The 22,895-nt window shown below is 44.3% G+C and overlaps 6 protein-coding genes across 7 annotated transcripts; 4 read left to right on the top strand and 2 right to left on the bottom strand.

The window, feature by feature from the left end:
- The first annotated feature begins 974 nt into the window (after positions 1-974).
- Positions 975-4,299, top strand: LOC117588080 (protein phosphatase PHLPP-like protein). The gene is made up of 5 exons (XM_034279144.1): positions 975-1,341; positions 1,425-1,578; positions 1,642-2,438; positions 2,506-3,129; positions 3,201-4,299. Exons 1-5 carry the CDS (start codon positions 1,135-1,137, stop codon positions 4,269-4,271), a joined length of 2,853 nt encoding a protein of 950 aa, XP_034135035.1. The 5' UTR covers positions 975-1,134; the 3' UTR covers positions 4,272-4,299.
- Positions 4,300-4,438: 139 nt separating this feature from the next.
- On the top strand, positions 4,439-5,721 carry LOC117588083 (tRNA-dihydrouridine(20a/20b) synthase [NAD(P)+]-like). Its single transcript, XM_034279151.1, has one exon. It carries the CDS (start codon positions 4,464-4,466, stop codon positions 5,658-5,660), a length of 1,197 nt encoding a protein of 398 aa, XP_034135042.1. The 5' UTR covers positions 4,439-4,463; the 3' UTR covers positions 5,661-5,721.
- Positions 5,722-6,065: 344 nt separating this feature from the next.
- On the top strand, positions 6,066-8,003 carry LOC117588082 (protein CNPPD1). Its single transcript, XM_034279150.1, has 4 exons — positions 6,066-6,214; positions 6,279-6,572; positions 6,926-7,048; positions 7,105-8,003. The coding sequence occupies exons 1-4, from the start codon at positions 6,182-6,184 to the stop codon at positions 7,873-7,875; spliced, it is 1,221 nt and encodes a 406-aa protein (XP_034135041.1). The 5' UTR covers positions 6,066-6,181; the 3' UTR covers positions 7,876-8,003.
- Positions 8,004-10,238: 2,235 nt separating this feature from the next.
- LOC117588084 (transmembrane protein 65) lies at positions 10,239-20,663 on the bottom strand. 2 transcript variants are annotated; one of them, XM_034279152.1, is made up of 6 exons: positions 20,027-20,655; positions 11,327-11,452; positions 11,145-11,186; positions 11,004-11,071; positions 10,744-10,947; positions 10,239-10,680 (listed from the first exon to the last, which is right to left on the bottom strand). In XM_034279152.1, exons 1-6 carry the CDS (start codon positions 20,310-20,312, stop codon positions 10,525-10,527), a joined length of 882 nt encoding a protein of 293 aa, XP_034135043.1. In that variant the 5' UTR covers positions 20,313-20,655; the 3' UTR covers positions 10,239-10,524. The 2 variants fall into 2 exon arrangements, with proteins under 2 accessions (XP_034135043.1, XP_034135044.1); XM_034279153.1 differs by lacking the exon at positions 11,327-11,452 and having other exon boundaries at positions 20,027-20,663.
- Positions 19,395-20,021, top strand: LOC117588085 (general odorant-binding protein 28a). Its single transcript, XM_034279154.1, has one exon. It carries the CDS (start codon positions 19,457-19,459, stop codon positions 19,886-19,888), a length of 432 nt encoding a protein of 143 aa, XP_034135045.1. The 5' UTR covers positions 19,395-19,456; the 3' UTR covers positions 19,889-20,021.
- Positions 20,664-21,175: 512 nt separating the features above from the next.
- Positions 21,176-22,892, bottom strand: LOC117587815 (probable 26S proteasome non-ATPase regulatory subunit 3). The gene is made up of 2 exons (XM_034278772.1): positions 22,633-22,892; positions 21,176-22,572 (listed from the first exon to the last, which is right to left on the bottom strand). The coding sequence occupies exons 1-2, from the start codon at positions 22,800-22,802 to the stop codon at positions 21,252-21,254; spliced, it is 1,491 nt and encodes a 496-aa protein (XP_034134663.1). The 5' UTR covers positions 22,803-22,892; the 3' UTR covers positions 21,176-21,251.
- Between the last annotated feature and the right edge of the window lie 3 nt (positions 22,893-22,895).

The raw sequence follows: 22,895 nt of genomic DNA, 5'->3' as shown, positions 1-22,895 counted from the left end.
CAAACGAACAGAAAATAACAAGGAAAAAAAATGTCCGTGCCCTTAGGTTTTTTTATGTACAGACGTTGTTAAAATTTTTGTCAATCCCCAGTAATTCGTAATCGTGTAAAGAGCGACGAAAAAAAGCGCCAGAAAAACTAAAAAATAGTTGGAGAATGAGAAACAAATGATTTAAGAGAAATACACAATTTACTGAGTTTTGCTGATAATGCGTAACCGCATGACAAACAATTATTATTATATTTCATTGAAATAATAAAAAATCCAATTGTTTCTAAAATTCGTGTAACAAAACACAAGCTAAAAAAAAAATACCCAAGTGACTATTATTTTATAAAATTCAAAGTAAATCTCTTTCAGAGCAACTGAAATGAAAGAGATGTTGTGCAGGTGCGGTGCAAGCAGTTGTGGTGCTGCTCTTAAAATGGTTTGGTTGGGCACCCCCTCTAAATTGGGAAGTCTTTTGGTGTGCTTTATCAGCTAGCGGTACAGTGGAACTACAATATTGGGGCAAACCACCTCAAAATTAGTCAGAGACTGCCTCACACAAACCTCTTTTAGCGGATCAAACCTTCACTGTACACTGCATGGCTTGAGCGCAACTTGGGGCATTTGGGCAATACGAACACAAATACAAAATACCACAGCGGATTGGGGTTGGGGAATAGCAACACTGACGTTCTCTCAAGCGTGCCTGTCTTACCGTAACGGCACAGTCATAGCCATAGTTATCGTGTTCGTCTTCAGTTGAGCAGACGCATCGCACTGAGCGGTGGTGGATACTTCCGACTACTAGTAGAATGAAGTTGAAGAGTTCCGACCAGATTTAGAGAAGTCCTTATCGAATAAGTGAAACATCAAAAGAAAGAAAGAAAGATTAGACTCTTATAAATCGGTAGGGATTAGTGCACTCTACGGGTATGTATTTCCACAGAGAAGTACGTTCATATAAGAAATCTGAAACGATCGCCACTCTGTAGGTGCTCGTTGATGCATAGCCAAGTGCTGTGCAATTCTGTTGTAGACTTGGTATCGTTCCGGCCCCCAGGTTCGGCGTCTTGCCAAGAGTTAAAGAAAACGAAAACATAGACAGCAACAGCAGAAGCAGAAGAAGCATCATAAGAGACTGAAACAATGCTCAAAGCCACAAGGAAACCGTCGGCGGATCCATACAAGTCGAAACTAAAAGTTAATGCCAGCAATAACAACAGCGTCAAACCGCCGCTGCCCATAGAGCTGTCGGAGGAGGCAAATGGAAGCGGCAGCAGCCCCACCACTCCACAGAAGCTTAGCCTGAAGGGCAGCCAGCTGGGTGGAAGTATTTTGATTGGCAATTACAACGTGAGTCTCCATCCACTTCTTTCCGTGCTACTACTTGACTACGACTTCCTACTCATCGTTTTCCGTTTTCCCTTCTCTGGCAGTACTTGACCCAGCTGGAGGTATGCGAAAATGAAATGGAGGTCTTGGACCTCAGCTCGCTGGCACAACTGGAGACGCTCAAGTGCAGCCGAAACAAGCTAATGGAGCTGATTGTAAACGCCACCAATCTGCAAGCACTTTTAGCAGACCACAACTGTAAGCTCAGCTCCACTTTCAAATTAAAGTTTAATACTTTAATGTTTATTTAATTATTTGCAGGCCTTCACAACATCTCCACAAGCAACACACATCCAGTGCCGCTGAAGCTTCATCGCATTGACATCTCGCACAATAACTTCATCGAGCTCCCCAATTGGATTGGCGCCTGCTCGTCGTTGTCCACACTGGATGCATCGCACAATCGATTGGCCAACATAACGGGACTGCTTCGCAACTATCGAATTAATCAATTGCTTGCTCTGAACTTGTCCTACAATGAATTGCAGCAGCTTGAGTACTTGCCCGAGGGATTTGGCAGCCTCCAACAGCTCCATTTGCAGAGCAACGAACTGCAAGGTCTGCCGGACAACTTCTTTGCCGTCACCCATTCTCGTTTGGAGACATTTAACGCCACCTGCAATAAGCTGTCGACTCTGCCCCGGTACGAGCAGAATAATCATGCGGCCCTGGTGCACTTGTTTCTTGCTGGGAATCAGCTCAACGACAGCATATTTGAGGCACTGCACAACGCAGCAAGGCTGAAGGTGCTTCATATCGCCTACAATCGTATTGGAATCCTGCCACCGGCATGCGTACGCAATTGGTCGGAGCTGGAGATTTTGGTTCTGTCGGGAAATATGCTGCATCAGCTGCCCGAGGAGGTGGCCACACTGGATCATTTAAAGGTGCTGCGTTGCTGCAACAATCTCTTGCTTTGCACCCCGCAGCTGGCCAAGTTGGGCAAGCTGAAAGTGCTCGATCTGTCTCACAATCATCTGGATCGCGTCAATCTGCTGTCACTCGTGCCCTCGCGGAATCTTAAGTACTTGGATCTATCGGGGAATTTGCAGCTGCAGGTGTTATTAAAAGGGTCAAAAATAGTAGTATCTTTCCAATAATAATCTTATACTTTCGTATTTACAGGTGGATGAGCAACAATTTAAGGTTTGTCAGACGCAAAGTCAGCGCAACTGGAGCCTAATCGATGTGTCTGGCCATAACCGAGCTGCCCTGCCCACAAGTACGTTGAGGCTGGCGCCGGCGCAGGGAAATCGAAACAAAAACTCGCCCTGGATAATGGGTTTTGCAGAGACGCCCGGACTCGGAGACTGTCGCAAGCTGCTGGTCTGCCAGTTGCGAGCTGCCAACTATGGGGGCGCAGATGAGGACCTCTATGGTATGTTTGAAGCGGCAGATGGCAATGGACGGGTGGCACAGGAGATGGCTCAGCTGGTGCCGGATCTAATGAAGCAGGAGCAGCTCGTCAGGGATGCTCCTCTCAGAGATTACATGAAGTTCACGTTGCTGTCGGCTCAGCAGCAGTGCGGAAGTGTGCGGAGTGCCGCCTTGTTTCATCTCACCCGGACACGGGCACCCTCAATGGTGAGGCCTTTAAAGAGCAAACGCTATGTGCTGCGTATGGCTAGCGTGGGGCGGCTGGATGCCTATCTGGTGCGTCGCACCTCGCAGCTACGCCTGACAGACATAGAATCAAGCGCCAAAGATCTGGGACCATCTCTTGCAATGCCTGATCCACAGGTTCTAGAGGTAAGTATTTTTTAAAGGAAGGCAAGGCAGTTTAAAGGAAGGCAACTAAATTGTAGAATTTATTTTCCCAGTTAACACTGAGCAATGACGATGAGTACCTTGTTGTGGGGAATGCCCAGCTCTGGTCGGTCATGGACGTTGGTCGCGCCGCTCGAGAGATTCGCAAAGAGGAAAACGCTTTGCTGGCTGCCAAGCGGCTTGTAGACATTGCCCAGAGTTTCGGCGCATCGGAGAACCTTAGCGTAATTGTGGTGCGCTTCCGTCATCTTGGAACGGACGTGGATCACCTCATTCGGGAGCTCAAGCAGAGTGTTTGTAAAAAGCCGCCCTTGTTGCAGCCACCCACTGTCTCTGTGTGCAAGCGCACCTGCTGCGATCGCAGCAATGCCTGTCGTCACCGGGCGATCGACCACGATCCGCTGGCCGGACGCTCCTCGCCGAGCGGTCAGAGTGATCGGGATCTTCTGCCCAAGGACGCCCCAAGTGTTGTGCCCAACGATGAGTTTATACTGGCTCATGCACGTGTGATGCAGGAGGAGCAGCAGCTGGAAATGCTGGACGAAACGGAGTCTGTGTTGTCGGAGGAACAGTTCAAGTGCTGGGAGTACATGCTCGAGCAAAACACGCAGCTGCTGTTTGACAAGGAGCTCAACACCATATCCAAGTCATTCACCAAGCAGCGAGCCATCCCGAGCACGAATCAAGCTCTGCCGGAACGTAACGATTTCACCACTAATCTAGTGAAGAGCGTGGCCAATAAGTTCATCTCCTCGAGCACACCTCAGCTGCCGCAACCAATGGCATCCACACCCACGCCGATTGGCTCCTACCATCACGTTAAGCGACAAATGGGGGGCCACTTTGGCAGCACGGTCTCGTTCCAGCAGGCCCAGAGCTGTGGCTATAATCTATTTGATGGAAAACCTCGAAAGATGGTTGGAGTCCCCGTGAAGCGTGGACCCCACTCTGCTTACTTTGGGTCCCTGCAGCGCTTGATGCCTTACAATTTTGAATATGATTTTGCCGTCACTCACGAGCGGGAGCGTAACATATTGGACGAGGAGGAGATCGATGATGACGAGTTTAATGAGCACGAGAGTCGTATGCGCAAATATTGGGGCGTGGCCACAACAGAACTTTAGGAGTACTTGCAAAAATAAGTAAAATCAAAACATTCCAAATAATCATAGCCGTTATAGCTGTACATACGCATTGGAACTATCGATATCCGAGTATCCGCTAAACTATCGATACACCTTACCGACTCTCACGTGGCTCTGCTCTTTCACGCTTCTCTATATTTAATGTTTACAAGTATCTTTTATTAATTAAACATGTATTTGCCACAACAAAGGCCGCATCATGACATTGCCGCTTTATTCGCAGCTGCCCAGCCCGACTTTCTGCGGGTAAGTGCGCCCATGGTACGATACAGTAAGCTAGAGTTTCGAAGATTGGTGCGGAAGAATGGAGTACAATTGGCATTCACACCTATGATGATCTCCGAATCGATTAACAACAGCGAAAAGGCTCGCCAGAATGAGTTTACCACGGACCCGGACGATCAGCCACTGATTGCACAGTTTGCGGCTAAGGATTCGACAGAGTTTGTCACTTCAGCTCAGCTCATCTATCCCTATGTCGATGGCATCGATTTGAACTGCGGCTGCCCCCAGAGCTGGGCGATGTCCAAGGGCTATGGATGCGGACTGCTGCGTCAGCCGGAAAGGGTGCGAGAGGTGGTTCAACAGGTGCGACGGACCCTGCCCTCGGACTTTAGTGTCTCTGTGAAGATGCGTCTACTTGCGGGCAGTGAAGCGGATTCAGTGGAGAGGACCATCGATCTGGCCCGCCAACTGGAATACGCCGGAGTCACTTTCTTAACTCTACACGGTCGGACACCTGCGCAGAAGCATTCCAAGGACACGCTCAACATCTCCGCCATGGAAGAAGTGCGCAAATCTCTTCAAATTCCCCTGATAGTGAACGGAAACGTGGAATCCTGGTCAGATGCCTGCGAACTACACGCTCAGACTGGTGCGGCGGGCGTAATGGCTGCCCGTGGCCTCCTCGCCAATCCGGCGCTGTTCAACAGCGATTACCCGACAGCCACTACTACCCCTTTGGCTTGTGTGGAGCAGTGGCTGGACATTGCCGCTGCTGCCAGGGATAATTTGCTCTTCCAGTGCTTTCATCATCATCTGACGTTCATGTGGAGCAGCGAAATGAAGCGATCCCTGAGAGTCCAGTTCAACAGTCTAAGCACAAAAAAACAGGTTGTGGAATTTCTCGGAGAACACTACAATGTGCGAAGCAGTGGACCCGCGCCAGAACCGGCCACTTACACAGACTGCACGTATACGCACTTTACACCACCCAGGCATGCGAGGCATATTGCTGCCGAGGCAGAGGAATTAGCCTGGAGCTCTAGAAGCGATGGAAAATTCTTTACAGAGTTTAAAGCGCATCAAATTTCCAATCCGGCAGGAGTTGACCTGGAGCTAGGTGGTCTTTTTGGTGCAGAGGAATGATCAATCACAATATATTCATGCAATTAAAAGCTGGCAAAGCGAAATCGTTTGTTTTAAAGCTGCGATGATGAATATTTATTATCGATGGCCGGGACAAGAGTGTAGTAGAGCTTATCGATTTTTAAAAGACATGGTATGCTATCGATATAGATTTTCCATCTCAATCGCAATAACAGTTTTTTTTTTACCTATTTAGTTTGATCGTTTTTTTGTGAGCTATGCAATAAAATGAAGTCCTGAAAACTTTCCAATCTTGTGGACATTCGATTCGTCAATCGGATAAAATTTGATTTTGAGGTCTGAGAGTCCAGTCCACCAAATAATATTAAAGCGAAAGTCGAAATTGACGAATATGATTTCCGATCATAGACACACATCGGTATATTTTGAAAATGAGAAGTAATGTTCTGGTATATTCTTGAGAGTCAGCATTATATTTAATTGATAAATCCGCGGTCACACTGGCAATAGCACACAATCCACGCGAAAAAATTAGCTCAAGTTTTATTTTCACGAACAAGATGGGGCGCAGCAAATTCGCTCCGGCCAAGAAGGTATGCAACGCATAGGGTTTGAGCAGGTGGTTGGAGAGCACTGTGCACATCAATTGTATTCCAGGTGATGCAGCACGACGAGTTTATGAATCGGATACGGAAAACGCTATACTATGGCGTTGGCACAGCAGACGGTGAAATGGAGGTGTCCATGCCCTTTGCGGAATATGCATCGGAGATATTTTCAGAGCCCCATCGAGGTCACTCACTGCATCGCCTAAGCTGCGTGACTGCTGGCAAAATCCAGACCACACCATGCTCTCTCATCATGGCGCTCATCTACTTGGACCGCTTGAATGTAATTGATCCAGGCTATGGCTACAGAATCACACCCCAGGAGCTGTTCGTTGTTTCTTTGGTGAGTACTCGTTCGGTTGTCACAGAATCATCTTCATTATGTGCCTGCAAACCTGTTGATTGATAGCCTGCACACCCTACAGGAGTGAACAAAAATGCCACCTGATTGTGGAGCACGCGCACACACATTCTCATCTATGGTGTGGTGTTCTATGAGTTATCTCTTTGTGTTGCTACTGCACCACATACATATAAGTACATTTAGAAGATTATTTATTTAAATGGGGACAGGTTTCAGTATGTGCGTTTCACTTATATATTTATATATATAGCTGGCAATTCACGCTGGCATGCCTCTGCACTGGCGTCATTTGTTATGGGGGCTTTCTCATTGCGCGTTCTCTTTGTTTACAGATGATTTCTACCAAGTTCTATGCCGGCCACGATGAGAGGTTTTATCTGGAAGACTGGGCCAAAGAGGGCAACATGACCGAAGCAAGGCTCAAGGAAATGGAACTCGAGTTTCTGTCGGCAATAGTAAGAATAATCTCATGGGAATGTAATTACAATTGAATCTCATATTTGATTTGTAGGACTGGAATATATACATATCGAATGAACAATTCTTTGCGAAGCTAAGTACCGTTGAGCGAACCCTGGCCGAACGAGAGGGACTGCGACGGGGCTGGCTGACTTACAGTGAACTGATACAACTGCTGCCCAGCTTTACGTGGATGAAATTTCTGTTGAACAGCATAACCGTAATGGCACTGAGCTATGCAGCGAGTGTGATAACCCTGGCGGGTGCCTTCTTCATCGCCAGCCAAGTTCCGGGCACCCTTTGGCATCGTCGAACGGGTACGAACGATGTGGCATCCACGGCTAATTCCACGACACTCGCGACACCTGCATCTGCACCCAAAGCCACCCAAGCTGCTCCTGTTATTTCCAATGAAATGAACCCGTCGCCGGCAAACGAGAGCTGTGGGGCGCTGAATGTGGAAGCGGAACTGCTGAAGCTGGAGCAACAATATTGCGACGAGGCAAGACTGAATGAGATGGAAAGCATCACGCGGCGATACGCTCGATCTGTACCTAATCTACCACTAAAGACGAATAACCGAAAGCCCGATATGTTTGCTGCGTGGGACAATGCAGACCACTGGCTAAGCATCAAATCCGAGTATAGCGACAGACGTGTAAGTCCAAACTATTGGATATCTGGTCACCGCAACCGGCTCGACGACGACTTGGACCACTGGCACCAGGCACAAAACGCATCCGTGTTCTGGCAACTGGTCAACGATGCAGTGCAGAGTTCGTTCCTTGTCCGCTGGCCCGAAATATGGCCAAAATTAATCTAAACAAAATTATATTTTATTACAATATCACTTATTAAATTGTTCTTCAATTGGGCCCGGTCCCTCCTTTGTCTGTAACGATAACAACAATCTTTAACCGTGCAAATAAACATCTATATTTTTTTAACTAATTTCAAAGCAATCCTGTTGTCTTCGAAGCTAAGTATGTATAAGTTGGTTTATTATTTCAATAAGCTCTCTACAATTTGGAATTTCAAACATTGCATTATGTATATATATTTTTATACTTGTTTACTCAACTCTCAAGCCTGTTGGCGTTGGGAATATGGAACCGATCGAGGCTAGTCGATCAAAGATATGTATGGCGGCACAGAAAGCTATGGCACGGCCAGATGTGCATTATCCTCATTGTCCTTGGTGCGGTGGGGAACATCCTGCCTAACACTAAAATGTATGGCACGGCCAGATCGGAAGAGTAATGGAGGAGAAAAGGAAATAAGTATGAAAATATCCTTGATCCTTGAAACACACACACAAAAAAAAAAGTTGTACAACAAGAAATTTTAACATTTTTTGTGCAATGTAGTTACCGTGTAAAGTGTGTGTTTGCTGTGTAGTTAGTGTGTAATATTACCCGAGGCGCCGCTCCCTAATGTCTGATCAAGACGTGCCACACCTTTTCGAAGTCAGGATAATTTCCCCGACCCTTTTCAATTTTGTTCAACTAGAACTCCACCATCCAGATGTGATGAATCCCAAGGCTGCAAGGAAATACCTTCAAAACGCTAACGATAAAATCTATTTTGCTGACTTCCAGCTCTGCCATTAGGACGTCTCTCCGACTAGCACGGGCCACGCCTCCTCGTAATCCGGATAACCACCCTGATCCTTTTCAACCAGTTCAGTTTTAAGACAATAGAGGAGTAAGGGTATACTTTCCATAACTCCACTCCACCCCGTGGCCGAAGGACAGCGTGGATCCCAACGATCCTTGAAAGCACCTCCTGCGCCGATCGGAGCCCATTTGGCGAGGTATACGTGCCCAAAATATTTAAAATACTGGTTTTTCTCCAAGATGCTATATCTCAACCATAAGGACCCCCATCTGGGAATGGTATGTCTCTTCCTAACCAGGAAGATCCAGTCCATCGATTGACAATTCCCAATCAAGGATGTCGGATTTTCGTGAAATTATAAAAGTGGTAAGTGGTCTTATCTCTTTTCGCCGATTTTATAATGGCAATCGATTGTCAATAGATCAAGCTCAGGTTGGACTTGATAAATAGCATTAATCCATTAAGGACATTAAGGATCATGGACGCAAGGCTACGGCTGCTATAAGAAATGTTGCAATACATACACATACTTATATGTACAATAAGTCAACAAAGTGAACAGGACAGCCTGAAAGTGTGCCAAACTTTGTCATAAATAACCCCCGAGGTTTTTAAAATATATTTGACTTAATTTCGTGCCGTTGTTTGTCCTTTTCAAGGATCAGGGATATTTTCATACATACTTCCTTTTCCCCCCAAAATTTGATCTGAAAAATGCCCCCCATCTTTTGCAATCAGATTGCAATAAGCAAAATGCCCTTTAAAAGTTAATTTTAAATAAACGAAATTCGGTAGCCAATTAATTTGACACTTTTGGCTATAGGTCTGCTATAGGTCTTGTCTTGGAAAGTAGATAAATACAGGGCGAAGACTTTTAAAGCATTTTCTTAGGCACTTTTCAGTGTAGCTTAGTGGAAAGGACAGCCAAAACAGTATCTAAGTGAGTTTTTCCGTTCTATAAATACGAGTACTGGTACTTTTTTCTTTGCAGCACATTCAATGGGTTCTACAATTTGTTTGTCTAATGTGTGCTTGTTATTAGCTAATTTCTCTACAAAAAATGACTATTTTGATTACATTTGGACCATTTACAGCTACAATAGATATTCTATACATACTTGTAGATATTCGTTATCTTGTAAAGGAAACCAAAATAGTATACAAAAAAATACAAGAAGGAAATGTGAGCTTTGAGCGCCGAAGGTTGTCGTACTCGCCATGCAGATCCTTAGGTTTTATACTTAAAAACAATTGCTTTATGTTACAGTTAACCAATTTGAACTCCATTTGGCAGGATTACGTAAGAAATTGATAAGTTTTCCTTATAGTAAACAGACAGACGAGAGGCTTTTGATTATATCTTAAGGTTTCTAGAAAATGTTATACAACAAAACCCTCTGAAAGGGATACAAAACTTAAGTACTCGTTTTCAGAGCTTATTATAGAGAGTATTATAGCTCTATCTAAACGTGACCAATTTTAGATTCCAGTCCGAGCAGAGTCAGTGCGGAAAATGTACATGTTCTAAAGCCTAATAGGCGCTATGTTTGCTATGAAACAGTATTCATGTAGATTATGAACTAGGATGAACTTTAATAGATTAGTAGGTACATTGAGTGTCTCATTAGTTCGTTTATGCATTGCAACTGGGGCTTCCTTTCGATGGAAACACAATCTGTTGTCTGTTCGTTGAAGAAAATGCCAGGACAAAGACGTGTAAAGCAAATCAATCAGCTGGCAGTTTAAGTCTAATATCAGAATTTCTAAATATCAAAATAAAATCGTCAGATGGTAATAATAAATTAAACATAATAAAGACAAAACAGCATCTCTAATTGACCAGAGTAACTTTAAGCTAATTAAGCACAACTTTCTCCTCCTCTGTCTCGGCTGTGACCACGGCGATGGGCACAGGCACAGGCACAGGCACACTCGCTTCCTGATTCTCTTCCATAAACCACAAGGGGCACATGCCCAGCAAGCAGCCCACCGTGATGCCCATAATACGACCCTGGAATAATTCAATTATTATTACTATAAGCGGTTCCCTAGTGGGTGTTACTCGTTAACTTACAAAACTGGAGGCACGTTTGCTGGACTTGAGCTCAAATTGCGCTGGCGCCATTTGTGGCTGCTTGAGGCCCAATATCTGACAGCCGTGCTCCACATACGTGGCCATGGTGATGCCCATAACATCGCTAATGGTATTCCCCAGGCCCGCAGCAGCCATTGTGGAGAGGGTAATGAAATGGCCCAAATAACACTCAATATATTCGCCCTGGAATCGAGAATCGTTAGCATTTACTTATGTTATTTACTCAACGAAAAACTTACGGCCGTGATCATGATGAAATTGTCGAGGAAACCAAAGGCTATAAATGGCACAGCATTGACAAAGAAAACTGCAAATAGTAGGCACATTTGTAGGGCTTTAATCAGTCCAAATGTACATAGATACATATACTCAATACTTACTACTGTATAATTGTCCTGCGGTGGGTGGCGTTGCCGATTCAACTGCGAATGTAAGAAATGAAGGAAAAATACATTACAGAACAGTACGAAAAATCATGGTAAATCGGTTAATCGAATTGCAGGTGAATCTTATGGGAGTGGGACAGAACACCTTTTTGGTTAGTAGCTGTTTCAATCTTTACCCATTTTCTTTCGCAGCCATTCATCGGGAACGGCACAAAAAGAGCCGGAAGGATCCACCTGTCCCAATGTCGGTTTATTCGAGAGCCGTCCAAAGCGTGTCCGCCAACTGCCAACAGCCAGCTGGCCTACAGAATACGGGTGTGTGGGTCGGTCGTACACATGTAATTGTCAGGGGTGTGTGTGTGTGGACAGAGAGTGTGTTTGGATAGACAATGTTGAGAGACAGGATTGATTGAGTGTTTCCAGTGTTCGGGTTTTATAGAGTTGTTTGTTGTGTTGTGTAGAGCGAATGGTTCAAAATCAAGAGGCGATGTACATAAATGTGAAAAAAAGAACAGATTAATTGCAGTCATTGTAAATGTTTGATGGTTTAAACTTTAAACTTATACTAAATTATGTATGTCTGTTGCATGCTTATATATAGAATAGAATAGAATAGAATAGAATAGAATAGAATAGAATAGAATAGAATAGAATAGAATGTTTAAGAGAATATAGAAAATGGGAAATTGTAGTTGGTTGTAAGTATATTTATGGATCACTGGAGCTTATTTCCGCTCATCAAATATTATAATAACAAAGTGAGTTTTTCCTTTTCAGCTACCTGGCTCTTTAGTTTTCCGCTCATGGCTATTTACGACCTGCATTTAAGCCACATAAAATGCAAATTAAATGCACTATGACCTTGCTGTTGTGTGTATGTGGTTTATGAAAATGTTCATCAGTGTGTGTGTGTGTGTGTGTGTGTGTGTGTGTGTGTGTTTGCGAGCAGTTTTCTCGCATCATCACCATCTACCCTGGAAACTCGGAAGCTATATTGGGCTATGCCCAATAGGGCAGACAAAAACCCATTTCTATCTATAATCTAATCTAAATGAATAATAATTTTCAGAATTTTTATTGAACGTGTCTGGACAATACTTTGTACGAATATTTGCATTTGATTTGAAATGTAAACTAGCGTCAAAGAAGATAAAGACTCTAATTTCAGCTACTGAAAGTCAATGACTCTATCTTTTTACTATTTGAATGGGTTCGTTCTTCTACAAAAAGCGAAGGGTTGAAAACTTTATTCTGTTAATATTTGATTTAATATTAAATGTTTACAGACTTTTATTTGGTCGAGTTCCGATCTAGTTTCATCTAGTGACATTTTTCAATGAAATTTAGCTGATATTTATTGGAACTAGTTACATAAATAGCTATTATCTATCTACAAAAAACAGAATGCAACTACTAGGTATCCCATGGGTGTAAGCTTCTACGAGTAATTGGCTTCCACCATAGTTTTTCCGCTGCACACTTTCACGCCTTTTAAAGCGCCCGTGCGCACAGGATGTGATGTGTGTGTGTGTGTGTCTAGGCTGTGTGGTAAAAGCCTGTTAATAGTACCATTTTACGCTTGTTTTAGCGGAATTCAGTTAGTGGCAGCGCATTCGCGCGCCTGGACTAGGAATATATGTACATATGTACATACTAATTACGTTTGAAGGCCGAAAGTCAATGGCTCCAGCATGACAGTCTCCCTGCTAGTGGGGCAAAAAGTTAAGGGTTTAATATGCTGTACCCTGCCATAATTAGGATACGCCATCAAATCATTAGTTGACCATTAACATCAGCAGGCTGCCCAATTAATTATTCCGCCCCTGATGCGGACTCTGCGCAATCTAAGTACTCAACCGCAAATAATACTCGTAGGAGCTGGAGCACGAGCAGGAGCAGCAAAAGCAGCGGCCGCAAGGGCGCAATTTGTCAGACAGTGTCACACATAAGCGCATACATATGTATACATTATGTGCGTGGCATTCACAAAACACAAATAAGCTGGCTAATTATACCAGCCCTTGCTCTTTCCTCCTGCCAGCCATCTTCTCTCTTGACCCCTAAGCTGCTTAACATTAGAATTCCCATTCGGGACGCTTAAATCATGTCATAAAATCGCATGGAATGCCTTCGGGAGCAATCCTGACCTTGCCACATACAGAGACACCCACAACCTATGCTATTTGCGGTCTGGTTGTGATTTTTGTCTCTGTATTCCAATTGAAGTGCCTTTGGCGTCGCATTTCCTTATCACGCGATTTTACCTCCCAACTTTTGGAAATCAAAGAATTCTCTCAGCGAGAGGGCTGTTGCCCTGCCTGCTGTCTCTTTGAAATTCAATTCCAGATATAATATTCAAGTACTTTCAAGTCAAGAGAAATGTGCCACCTTTTTCTCGAAAGCAAAAATACAATTTTACTGAAGTTTTATACTCTTTTGCGGAGATTATTTATGTGTCTCAAGCAGCTCTAAACAAATTTCGGAAAAGCTAGGAACAGACAGCAAAAGAGACGTATCAGCTCTCCGCATTGGCCTCAACAAAAAGTGAAATATATCTTGTGGCATTGGCGGTTCTTTTCGCAATCTATCGCTGGCAGGGTATAAAAAGGAAATACTTTCTCCCTACACTTTTCACGATTATGGGGGCCACAAAAGATAAACGGGGTGCCATGTTGGCTAAGCAATTTTCTCATCCACTAAGAAGGGGAGCCACCCAACCCAACCACCCAACCCATAAAGGAAGCAACAGGAAGTAACGGCCCCTCTTCCTCTCCCACTTGGGTGGCACTTTTGCGCACAGGATTTTGTATGTACGATGTATGGTACGATGTGTGAGTGCTCTTGAGTATCTGTTGCTGCTGTGAACGATTTGCCAGGCAGTTCACGGACAGAGGAGAAGCAGCAGCAGCAGCAGCAGCAGCAGCAAGAACATCACACCATAAAGAGACAGGAGCAGAAATGGAATGCGTATGTTCATAAGGAAGATATATGTTCGAGTCTACACATATGTACCACCAGGAGGTTTCTCCCTTAGAATTTGCATAACACTTACTTTGCATTTAAATTGCAAAAACCATATCAACACATCTCTCACCTTTGCTTTCCTTTTATCAGGTCATCATGTGTGAAAGAGGGGCACTTTGAGGTCAGATTTTGAATGGTTGGCAAAGACTACAATTAGGTTTTCGGTCTGTATTTATAAAGAGTAAAAGGCAATGCAGTTTTACTGTCTGCCACCACATGACTCTGCTCAAGATGCACCAGTCAATGCTCGGGAATTGTCCTAAAAACAACATGCTGTCGTGCGCAAGATTATCGAATCGTGTGCAAGACTTACTCTGTATCTATAGTGCAGTAAATCAACTAAAGATCATACAATAATTATAAAAGCAATTCAGTTTCTGAATTAGTTGAGAATATAATTAAAACAACTTCCACCTCAAGTATATGCTCTTTGACCTCACGCGTTAAAGTGTAACTGCCTTTGAAAATATACACGAAAACCACGCAGCTAATCTCGCGACCACAATGTGTTATAAGCAGAGAAGAAATAAAATCCCGAAGCTCTCAACCTGAAGCACACAGCCCAAAGCCCAAAGAGCATGGCTTGTGTATACATACGTGCAGCCTCTGTACAAAGATGTGCCCAACCAGCCCAACCCAATCCAGGGGTCCACAGGATCCCAGGCATCCCAGGACAGCATCTGGGAGAGCTTTAAACGCACGGTTTTCACTCTTATTGCTGGCGCACCTTTGAGTGTGCGTCCTGTGCTCTCCCTGTGACTAACGATTTTCTTTGTTTTATGCCCCGAAAAAACACAAGCAGAAAGCAATCTCCTTTGGGTATTCCGATTAGAGGGTACACAGCAGCAGTAGCAGTAGGAGCAGAAGCAGCTGTTGCTCCCAAAGGAGCCAGCGTTTACTCCAGAACTCTCCCTCTCTGTCCCTCTGCCACGAGTGTTGGCACGTGCTTCAAAGAAATTGCCTCACACATTGAATCAAATTACTACAGCCATACTAGACTCGTACACTGTTACGCGCCGTCAGGTTTTATTTAGAAGACAAATTGCACCTGAATGCACTGGAATTAAACTGCAGTTTGGCTAAAGGATGCGGCGCGTTAAACTGCACTTTATCGACGGATAATTCCACTCGTTTTACATTTAAATTGCCATGATTTGTCTGTATTGATTTTTCAGTCGAAAGTTTAGTACACCATGGAAGCCATGGCTTTCGAATTTATGGCCTGTCGGGCTGTCCGTTTACCCAATCCATTTAATCCAGAGCATGCGATCTGCGACGAGTAATTGTTATAAAGTGGAACGAATTTTCAGAGATTGAAGCACTCAGATTCCGTGCTGTGTCGGAAAATTGGGTCAAATCGGGACTTAATAGAATATGTTCTCTACCCAAAAGGCACTTCCTTCAATGCCTGTCAAGCCTCATGACTTTCCGCCAAACAGCCACAGCCCCAGCCACACAATGAACATCATTTAATGCTTACTGAACCTGGGGCAACCTTGGGGGTTTGGGTACAGCAACCACAACCCACCACAACCCAATGGCAAACAACGACCCACCCCAATGGCAAACAAATTGTTCGACTTTCAAGACTTTCGCTTACAGAAGCCTGTGGCGTGGAACTTTTGTGCGGGACTTCCTTTAGGAGTGGAGTGTGCCTAGCGAACCGATAATTTCATTAGCTTGGGTTAGTACAAGTGATTCGAGCTTTTTGTGGCCTGTTTTGCCTGGCCATCAAGTCATAAAAAAGCTTCCTATTTGACACCCCCATCCTTCGAGAAGGGAGACAACTTTGCGGCTGGCAGAAAGCAACAGGAAATAAGTAGGCCGTTACAGTCGCTTCTGGTTATCTTTTCTTTCTATTGCAATCGATTCTGTTTGTCTATCTTTCTATTGGAATTCTGGCCACGTGTTCTAGTTAGTTATTTCCCAAGAAATTGTAATTCTTTCTTGTACTCCAAAACTAAGTTAAGTGGCCGTTTAGACACCAAACTGAAGACACCGAAAGTTTTTACATTTCTGTTGATTCGTTAAAAAGTTGTAAGTGGAAGGCATTCAAGCCGCTTATTTCTACAAGTACCATTTCAGGCGAAACTTTGATTGTATTTATTATAGATATAGTACACAGATAATAGTGGTTTGACGTTAGAAATTGATGACCGAAAAAAAGATGTGTCAGTGTCATAGATTTCAGAGATGGAGTCAGGTAGACAAATATGAATTTAGTGACTCAGATTTTAATATTGATTTTAAATATTGGAAACAGTCCAACTAAAAAGCGACTGTACATGGGACTCTCAGGCATTCTCCGTTGGGAGCAAGGACGTGCCGGTTTATGGCAGTGAAATTTGAATTTTCCTTATTCTCTAATAACCCTGTTCCAGTAGGAACTGTAGGAAATTCTCCATAGTTGAAAGGTCACAAGCCATTCGAAATGTGAATTTTAATCCTTTCAACCACTCCAAAGTTCTCAAAAACTATTCCGTAAAACACCTACATTTCCCTTAATAATAAACGTGCTGCTGAGTGTAGAGTGTACCATCTTTGGTTCTTAAACATTTGTTCAAAATTCTGCCCGGCATCTCCAACTAAATCACCGTCAACGAGTTCTTATCTGCATTTGCCGCAAGGCGTCAGGCGTTACGTGAGCAAGACACGAAGTGCTTTCGCTGATTAGTTAAGACAATGCCGTCAACAGACGCCTCCGAGCCAACAACTAACCGTTGGCGACTGTTTAAGTCCACGGCATTTTCGTCCAACATTTCCCCTCTGACATCGGAACCAGCGACATTTTGCGAGAGGTTGCGCAAAAACTAATCAGAAAGTTTCCAGTGTTCAAATATTTTGTTTGACTCTGCCGGGGCAGGAGGAGAAGGGTTCTTTAAATACGAGCATGGAAAGGTGTTTGTTAATCAGTAAATAATTCCAGAATCTGTTCATTGAATATATTTCAAGGACAGCTAGTATTTTATGCATGTATCTGTTCTATAATAATTCACAGGTTATGTTTTAAAATTTCTTTCAATGTTAGACTATTCCGATGTTCTTTAAGGTTTTGCTTTGACTATAAAAGTAATGGAACCGTGCTACAAAGAAGCAACACCTTAGCATAAACACACCTGTTACATCCTATAACTGCCAGATGGGAGTTTCATTTCATTTCTTACGATGTTCTCTCCAAACTTCAGTAGTCGTTTTTATACCCGGTACTCGAAGAGTAAATAGGGGAATAACGGTTGTATGTAACGCACAGAAGGAAACGTCTCCGACCCCATAAAGTATATATATTCTTGATCAGCATCAATAGACGAGTCGATAGTCTTGTTTGTCGGCTAGTTCTCAGAGACTATAAGAACTAGAGCCACCAAATGTTGGCTCCCGACTGCTGTATGCCCACACTTAAACCAGTGTATTTCAAAAATGAGCCCCACCCCCGCAAAAGGGCGATAACCTACAAAAGCTACAATTTTGAAGATAAGGAAGATAGGGAATGACCATATCTATCAGATCACCAAATTGGGATCCGATTGGGTCATTATTATGGCCACAATGATGAAATTAATTTGCAGTGGCTAAACCTACCCTGTCCCGCAGCTTATATTTGTTTTTTTCACATTCTCTCATTCACACATTCTCTGCCTCTGCCGCGAGTCTGCAGTATGTGGGTCTAGGGAAGGGGGTCGAGCTAAAGGAGCGTGTTGGTGTGAGAAGTGTTGTAGATGTAGATGACAGATGACAGACGAAGAAAAAATTTAAAATTTGACAAAACACCGCTAAGGTGACGCGTAAGAAGCGTCTCTACGTTTCAGTAGGAACGTTTTGCCATGAAATAATTCCACTTCATTACTTTATATTCAATTAAAATGAGCTTGCAACAAAAGCAACGTGAAAGCAACTAAAGTTGTTCCTACTGCTGGTCTTTATACCCGGTCCTCTAACAGGAAATTGGGTACATAGGATTTGTGCTCCAAAGTGGATGTAAACATACATATGTGCATATGTATGTACCTACATACATACATACATATGTATGTAACACAGAAAAGGTCCGACGGTCGCTCCTCAAATTTTAATGAGCAGCAGAACAAATTCAAACGAAACTAAATGCAGGGCATTGCTTTCTGTTTTGTTTTTACTGCGTAAATAAATGCACATATTTAAAGAGTTTATATTTCTGGACAGCGCCAACGTCTGATGCTGCAGACAGCGTTAGAGAATTTCCATTTGTATTCCAAGCAAACCGAGCGAGGCAAAGGCTAAAACAAATTTTGTGTTTGTTTGTCAAAGAGCCAGTCAATTCTGGTAAATAAAATATGCGGTAGAGGAACACGCTTGTGGTATCCATAATCTTTAAGACATAAGGTTACATATCAATGGTGGAGTAGATAGCATTTCCTGGAATTAATGCAATGGGGTAGGTTTTACTGAATAAAAAGGGGATCGTTTAAGGGCTATGATATCCAAAATTTAAGCTTATATCTAAAAGGTTTATCCCAGCCATCTACACAAAATCATTTAGATCCAGAAAAAACATTGGGGGGCATGGGGAATGGTTTTGGCTTCTCTTATCTGTCAAATGCAATTTGTGCGGCGTGGCGATTAACTGAATGATGAACAGCCGCACATGTAGATTGATTTTTGTTCCGATATATGTACATATGTATGTTCATATGTATACACATGTTGCACGTACATGATGGCAAAAGGAAAGGCGAGAATAATAGGACCAGAAACGGCTAACATTCATACGCAGGAAGGACGAAAGGGAAATGGCGAATCTGTGGTGGTTTCTGGAACAAGAAAGGACCTTGGTCACGTACGCACACAGTCCAGAGTACTTGCAGGACACCCAGATAGAAGGAAACCGAAAGCGACTGTCTGCCGAAAGTAGACAAACACCCGCGTCATGATGAGATGACATTGGGAGCTCTGTATATTTTTTGTATATTTTATTTCGGGGTGACTACTATTTCTGTTGGAACCTGCGTGTCGGATGGGGGCGGTGGCTGGAGAGTTTCAGTTATTGCTCACAACTCAACAAACTGGCAAAAATGCAAATAGGACAGAATAACGAAATAATAACAATTGCGATTTGGGCAATTAGCTGTGTGGGGACATTGTAAAGTTAAACGACATGGTATATCATTTCACAGCTGAGCGAATCTCCCCCACACAACATGCTGTTGAGTTTACTATATAAATGTGGGCCATATCTTTGGAGATAAATCAGTTTGTCATTCGGTTCATTGGTATAACATCTAACTAAATTCAAACAAATCAAAAATATGCCTCGCTTTGTATGCGCTCTGCTCGTTGTGGTGCTCCTGGGCGCCGTTCTGGTGCGCGGCTTTGACGAGCAGGAGGCCATGGCCAAGATGATGGAGAGCGCGGAGGCCTGTCTGGGCGAAGTGGGCGCCAAAGATACCGATCTGCAGGATCTGGTCAAGAAACAGCCGGCCACCACTTACGAGGGCAAGTGCCTGCGTGCCTGTGTGATGAAGAAGTGTGGTCTGCTCGACGACAACGGAAAGCTGGACAACGCCGCTGGACACGAGAAGGCCAAGCAGTACTCCGGCAACGATCCTGCCAAGCTAAAGATTGCCATGGAGATTGGCGATATCTGCGCGGCTATCACAGTGCCAGATGACCATTGCGAGGCTGCCGAAGCCTATGGCGCCTGCTTCAAGACCGAGGCCGTCAAACATGGCTTGATGTAAAGGAAATCGGAAAATTGATGCGACCGAACAAAAACCTATGAGCACGGGAGTGGCCACTCCACTAGGAAATCTGTTTAAGCTTGATGTAATTGACGGAGACGTAGTAAATGATGACATTTTGAAAAGCAAAGCACTTACTCTCGTACATCTTCTTCTCCTTGTCGGCGTCTATTTTGCCCAGAGCGTCGCGCAGATTGTGGCGCTCCTCCTCATCCAAATTGCACAGCAGCTCCATGGCCCGCTCCTCGTTTAGGTGGGTGCTGAATTTTGAGTAGCGCCGTCTGTGGGTCAGCTCGGGCGCCACTTGGAGCAGGCAGAATCTTCGGGCGCACAACCTTGTTGTTGTCGTTGTTATCGTTGTGGGGGCTGTCGCCTGGCAGTGACGCACCAGGTGCCGGAATGCAGCCTGACATTGTCGTCGCATTTTCACTGCGTTTGTTGTCTTATTTGTATGGTTTATTAATACACTATTACACAATTTGCAATTGCACGCAAGATGATCGAAACGTTGTTGTGACGTCACAAGTAAGTGAGAGCGGCGTGGGTGCGATTATAAACAAAAACATAAACTTGTGCCACTCACACGCTCAAACACACACACACAGGCACACTCACACAAGTAGCAACACGCACACAGACGGATTTGTCTGAATTCTGTCCACGCGAGTTTTCCGGGGTTTCCTTGTTTTTCGCGACGCGTTCATTCATTCAATCGTATTCAAGGCATATTGTGCGAACCTCATGAAAAGGTGAGCTTTGTACGAGATTGTTAAAAAGCTTGCAAGTTTCGCCTTTTTACACTCTCCTGACTCATTTTTGCGTGTCAAGTATGAGCTGGCTGCTGCGAAAATAAACCGAGTATGGAGGATTCCATGAACTAAATATAATACCTATTATCAATGGATAATTTTAGATGAAATTAACGCAATTTTCTTATAAAGCATATAAAGGATATTATACAAAACTAACTACTCTAGTCGGCTGTCAAGGAGTGGGTAGCAAACAGCTGATTGGACAAACTAGCGATGTGAAATTGTATACTTTTGTCTAATAGTTTTGTTCGAAACTATCGATTTGTAGTAAATATATTTTAATATATTTAAATCTCGCTTTTAATTTTTCGGACTACTACTCTTTTACACAGCTGACATTTTTAAGGTAGCCCCCTCATTGCAGATCAATCTTTCTTCTTCACTTCATTAGAATTATTGCAATGTCTTTCACCAGTTGGGTGCTCAAATTCTTCAAGTTGCATAAAATCTTTTTAGCTTGAAACCCAACATGTAATTCATTTTGTAACTTATTAAATTGTTGGTTATATTTCTATGGTGAATTAGTACATGTACAAAGAACCTGCAGAAGCTTAGAAACCATCCTCATCATCTTCAGCCATCTCCTTGGCCAGTTCCAGGTCCTGTTGCTCACGCTCGCGTCTCTCCTCAGCACTTTCCAGATCCTTGCCGTACGACTTGGGCGGATAGCGCATGGCCTTGACGCTCTGGTTGTGAAGATTTAGGCAAAACGAGATGCGCTCGTGGAAGGCTAATTGGGGCTCCCGTGTGCTGTAAATGTCGGTGCTCTCCTTGCTGCGCATGTAGTTCTGTGCCGGATCCAGAGTGGCCTCAATTACACCGTCGCGTATGGCCTTCGAAACAATAAACTCGGCATCCTCGGACGAATCCAGCATCAAGCGCCTGGCGATATCCTGTGGCGAGATGCGCGAGTAGGAGAGACCAATCGAACGGATGGCAGTCTTGATCACATTGTGGCGCAAGCGGATGATCAGTGTGAAGGTGTGGTCCAGCTGGAACTTGGGTCCATACTGCGACACCACGTCGCCGAAACGTTTCAGGTTGCCCAAACGCACAGCCTGGGTGAGCTGGAAGTAGGCACCAAGCGACTGTCGTAGTCCCGCCTGGCGGAACACAACGCGCTCGGGAATGTTGCCCAGCAACAGCTCCACTACAATGATCAGCTTCTGCACGGTCTGACGGAAGCCGATGGCCGCATGCTGAGGCGATTTGCGGAGGGCCTGGACCAGGTGCTTGTGTGCGTCACTGTACTCCAGCTTGGCTGCCTTGATGCGACCCAAATAGTAGAGGAAACGGGCCCATTCATTGTTGCTGGCCGACTCGGGGTAGACAGACTTCTTCACCAGCTTGTCAGCCTGATCGTACAGAGCATAGTGCAGATAGTTTCTGAGCAGGCAATTTATAAGCACGGCCTGACCCTCGAAGTCGTTGCGCAGGGTGGCGGTACGCAAGCGGGCGTGCAGGAAGGCGCGAATGCCCTCCAGGGCGTTGTTTAGCTCAGCAACTCGCGAAAAGTAGAAATAAGACTTAGCGCCGATGAGATCCAGGGTGCGACGGTTTTGGATGGATATTTTGGCCATCAAGGCATCGGCACACGTACCGGCGCGCTTCAGATCATTGGCGTCGATCAATTTAACCAGTAGCAGTAGATAGAAGTATGCATCCACCTCTGCTATTGGTGCCTTTGTAGCCACAAGTTTTTTGCCAACATCAGGCAACTCGGTGGCGTCCTTCTCCAGAGCGGGCATCAAGGCCAGTGCAGCCTCACGATCCGCACCAGCTGGGTAGATGCTCTGCGACAGATTGCGGAACACAACGCCGTTCAGCTTGCGGCGGGTGTTGGGCAAATTTCTCAGCACGCGCAAGATGAATCTGTGGCAAAAGAATCCATAAACATTACTGAAATTATTCTATGTGAGTTCGAAGACTTACCGCGGCTCCTTCGAAGCGACACTCTTTTCGATTTGTCGTATCTGTTCGCGTATCTCTTGGACAGCAGCAACATCTTGGTTTTTCTTTTCGTCTGCCAGTGCTACTTCGGCCGTTGGAGGATCAACCTCCATCTCAACATCCTGAGTACCGATATCTGCAGCGTTAGTCATCTTGTGGAACGTTTAATTTACAATAATTGCCAACTTTTCGTATTTTTTCCAAACGAAATCAAAAATGCCTAGTAATGTTGCTGCTGCTCAGTG

The sequence above is a fragment of the Drosophila guanche genome, unplaced genomic scaffold, assembly GCF_900245975.1.
Source record: "Drosophila guanche unplaced genomic scaffold, DGUA_6, whole genome shotgun sequence".
Classification (NCBI taxonomy): Eukaryota; Metazoa; Arthropoda; class Insecta; order Diptera; family Drosophilidae; genus Drosophila; species Drosophila guanche.
The sequence above is the reverse complement of the archived record's forward strand: the minus strand, read 5'-3'. Positions and strand labels throughout refer to the sequence as shown.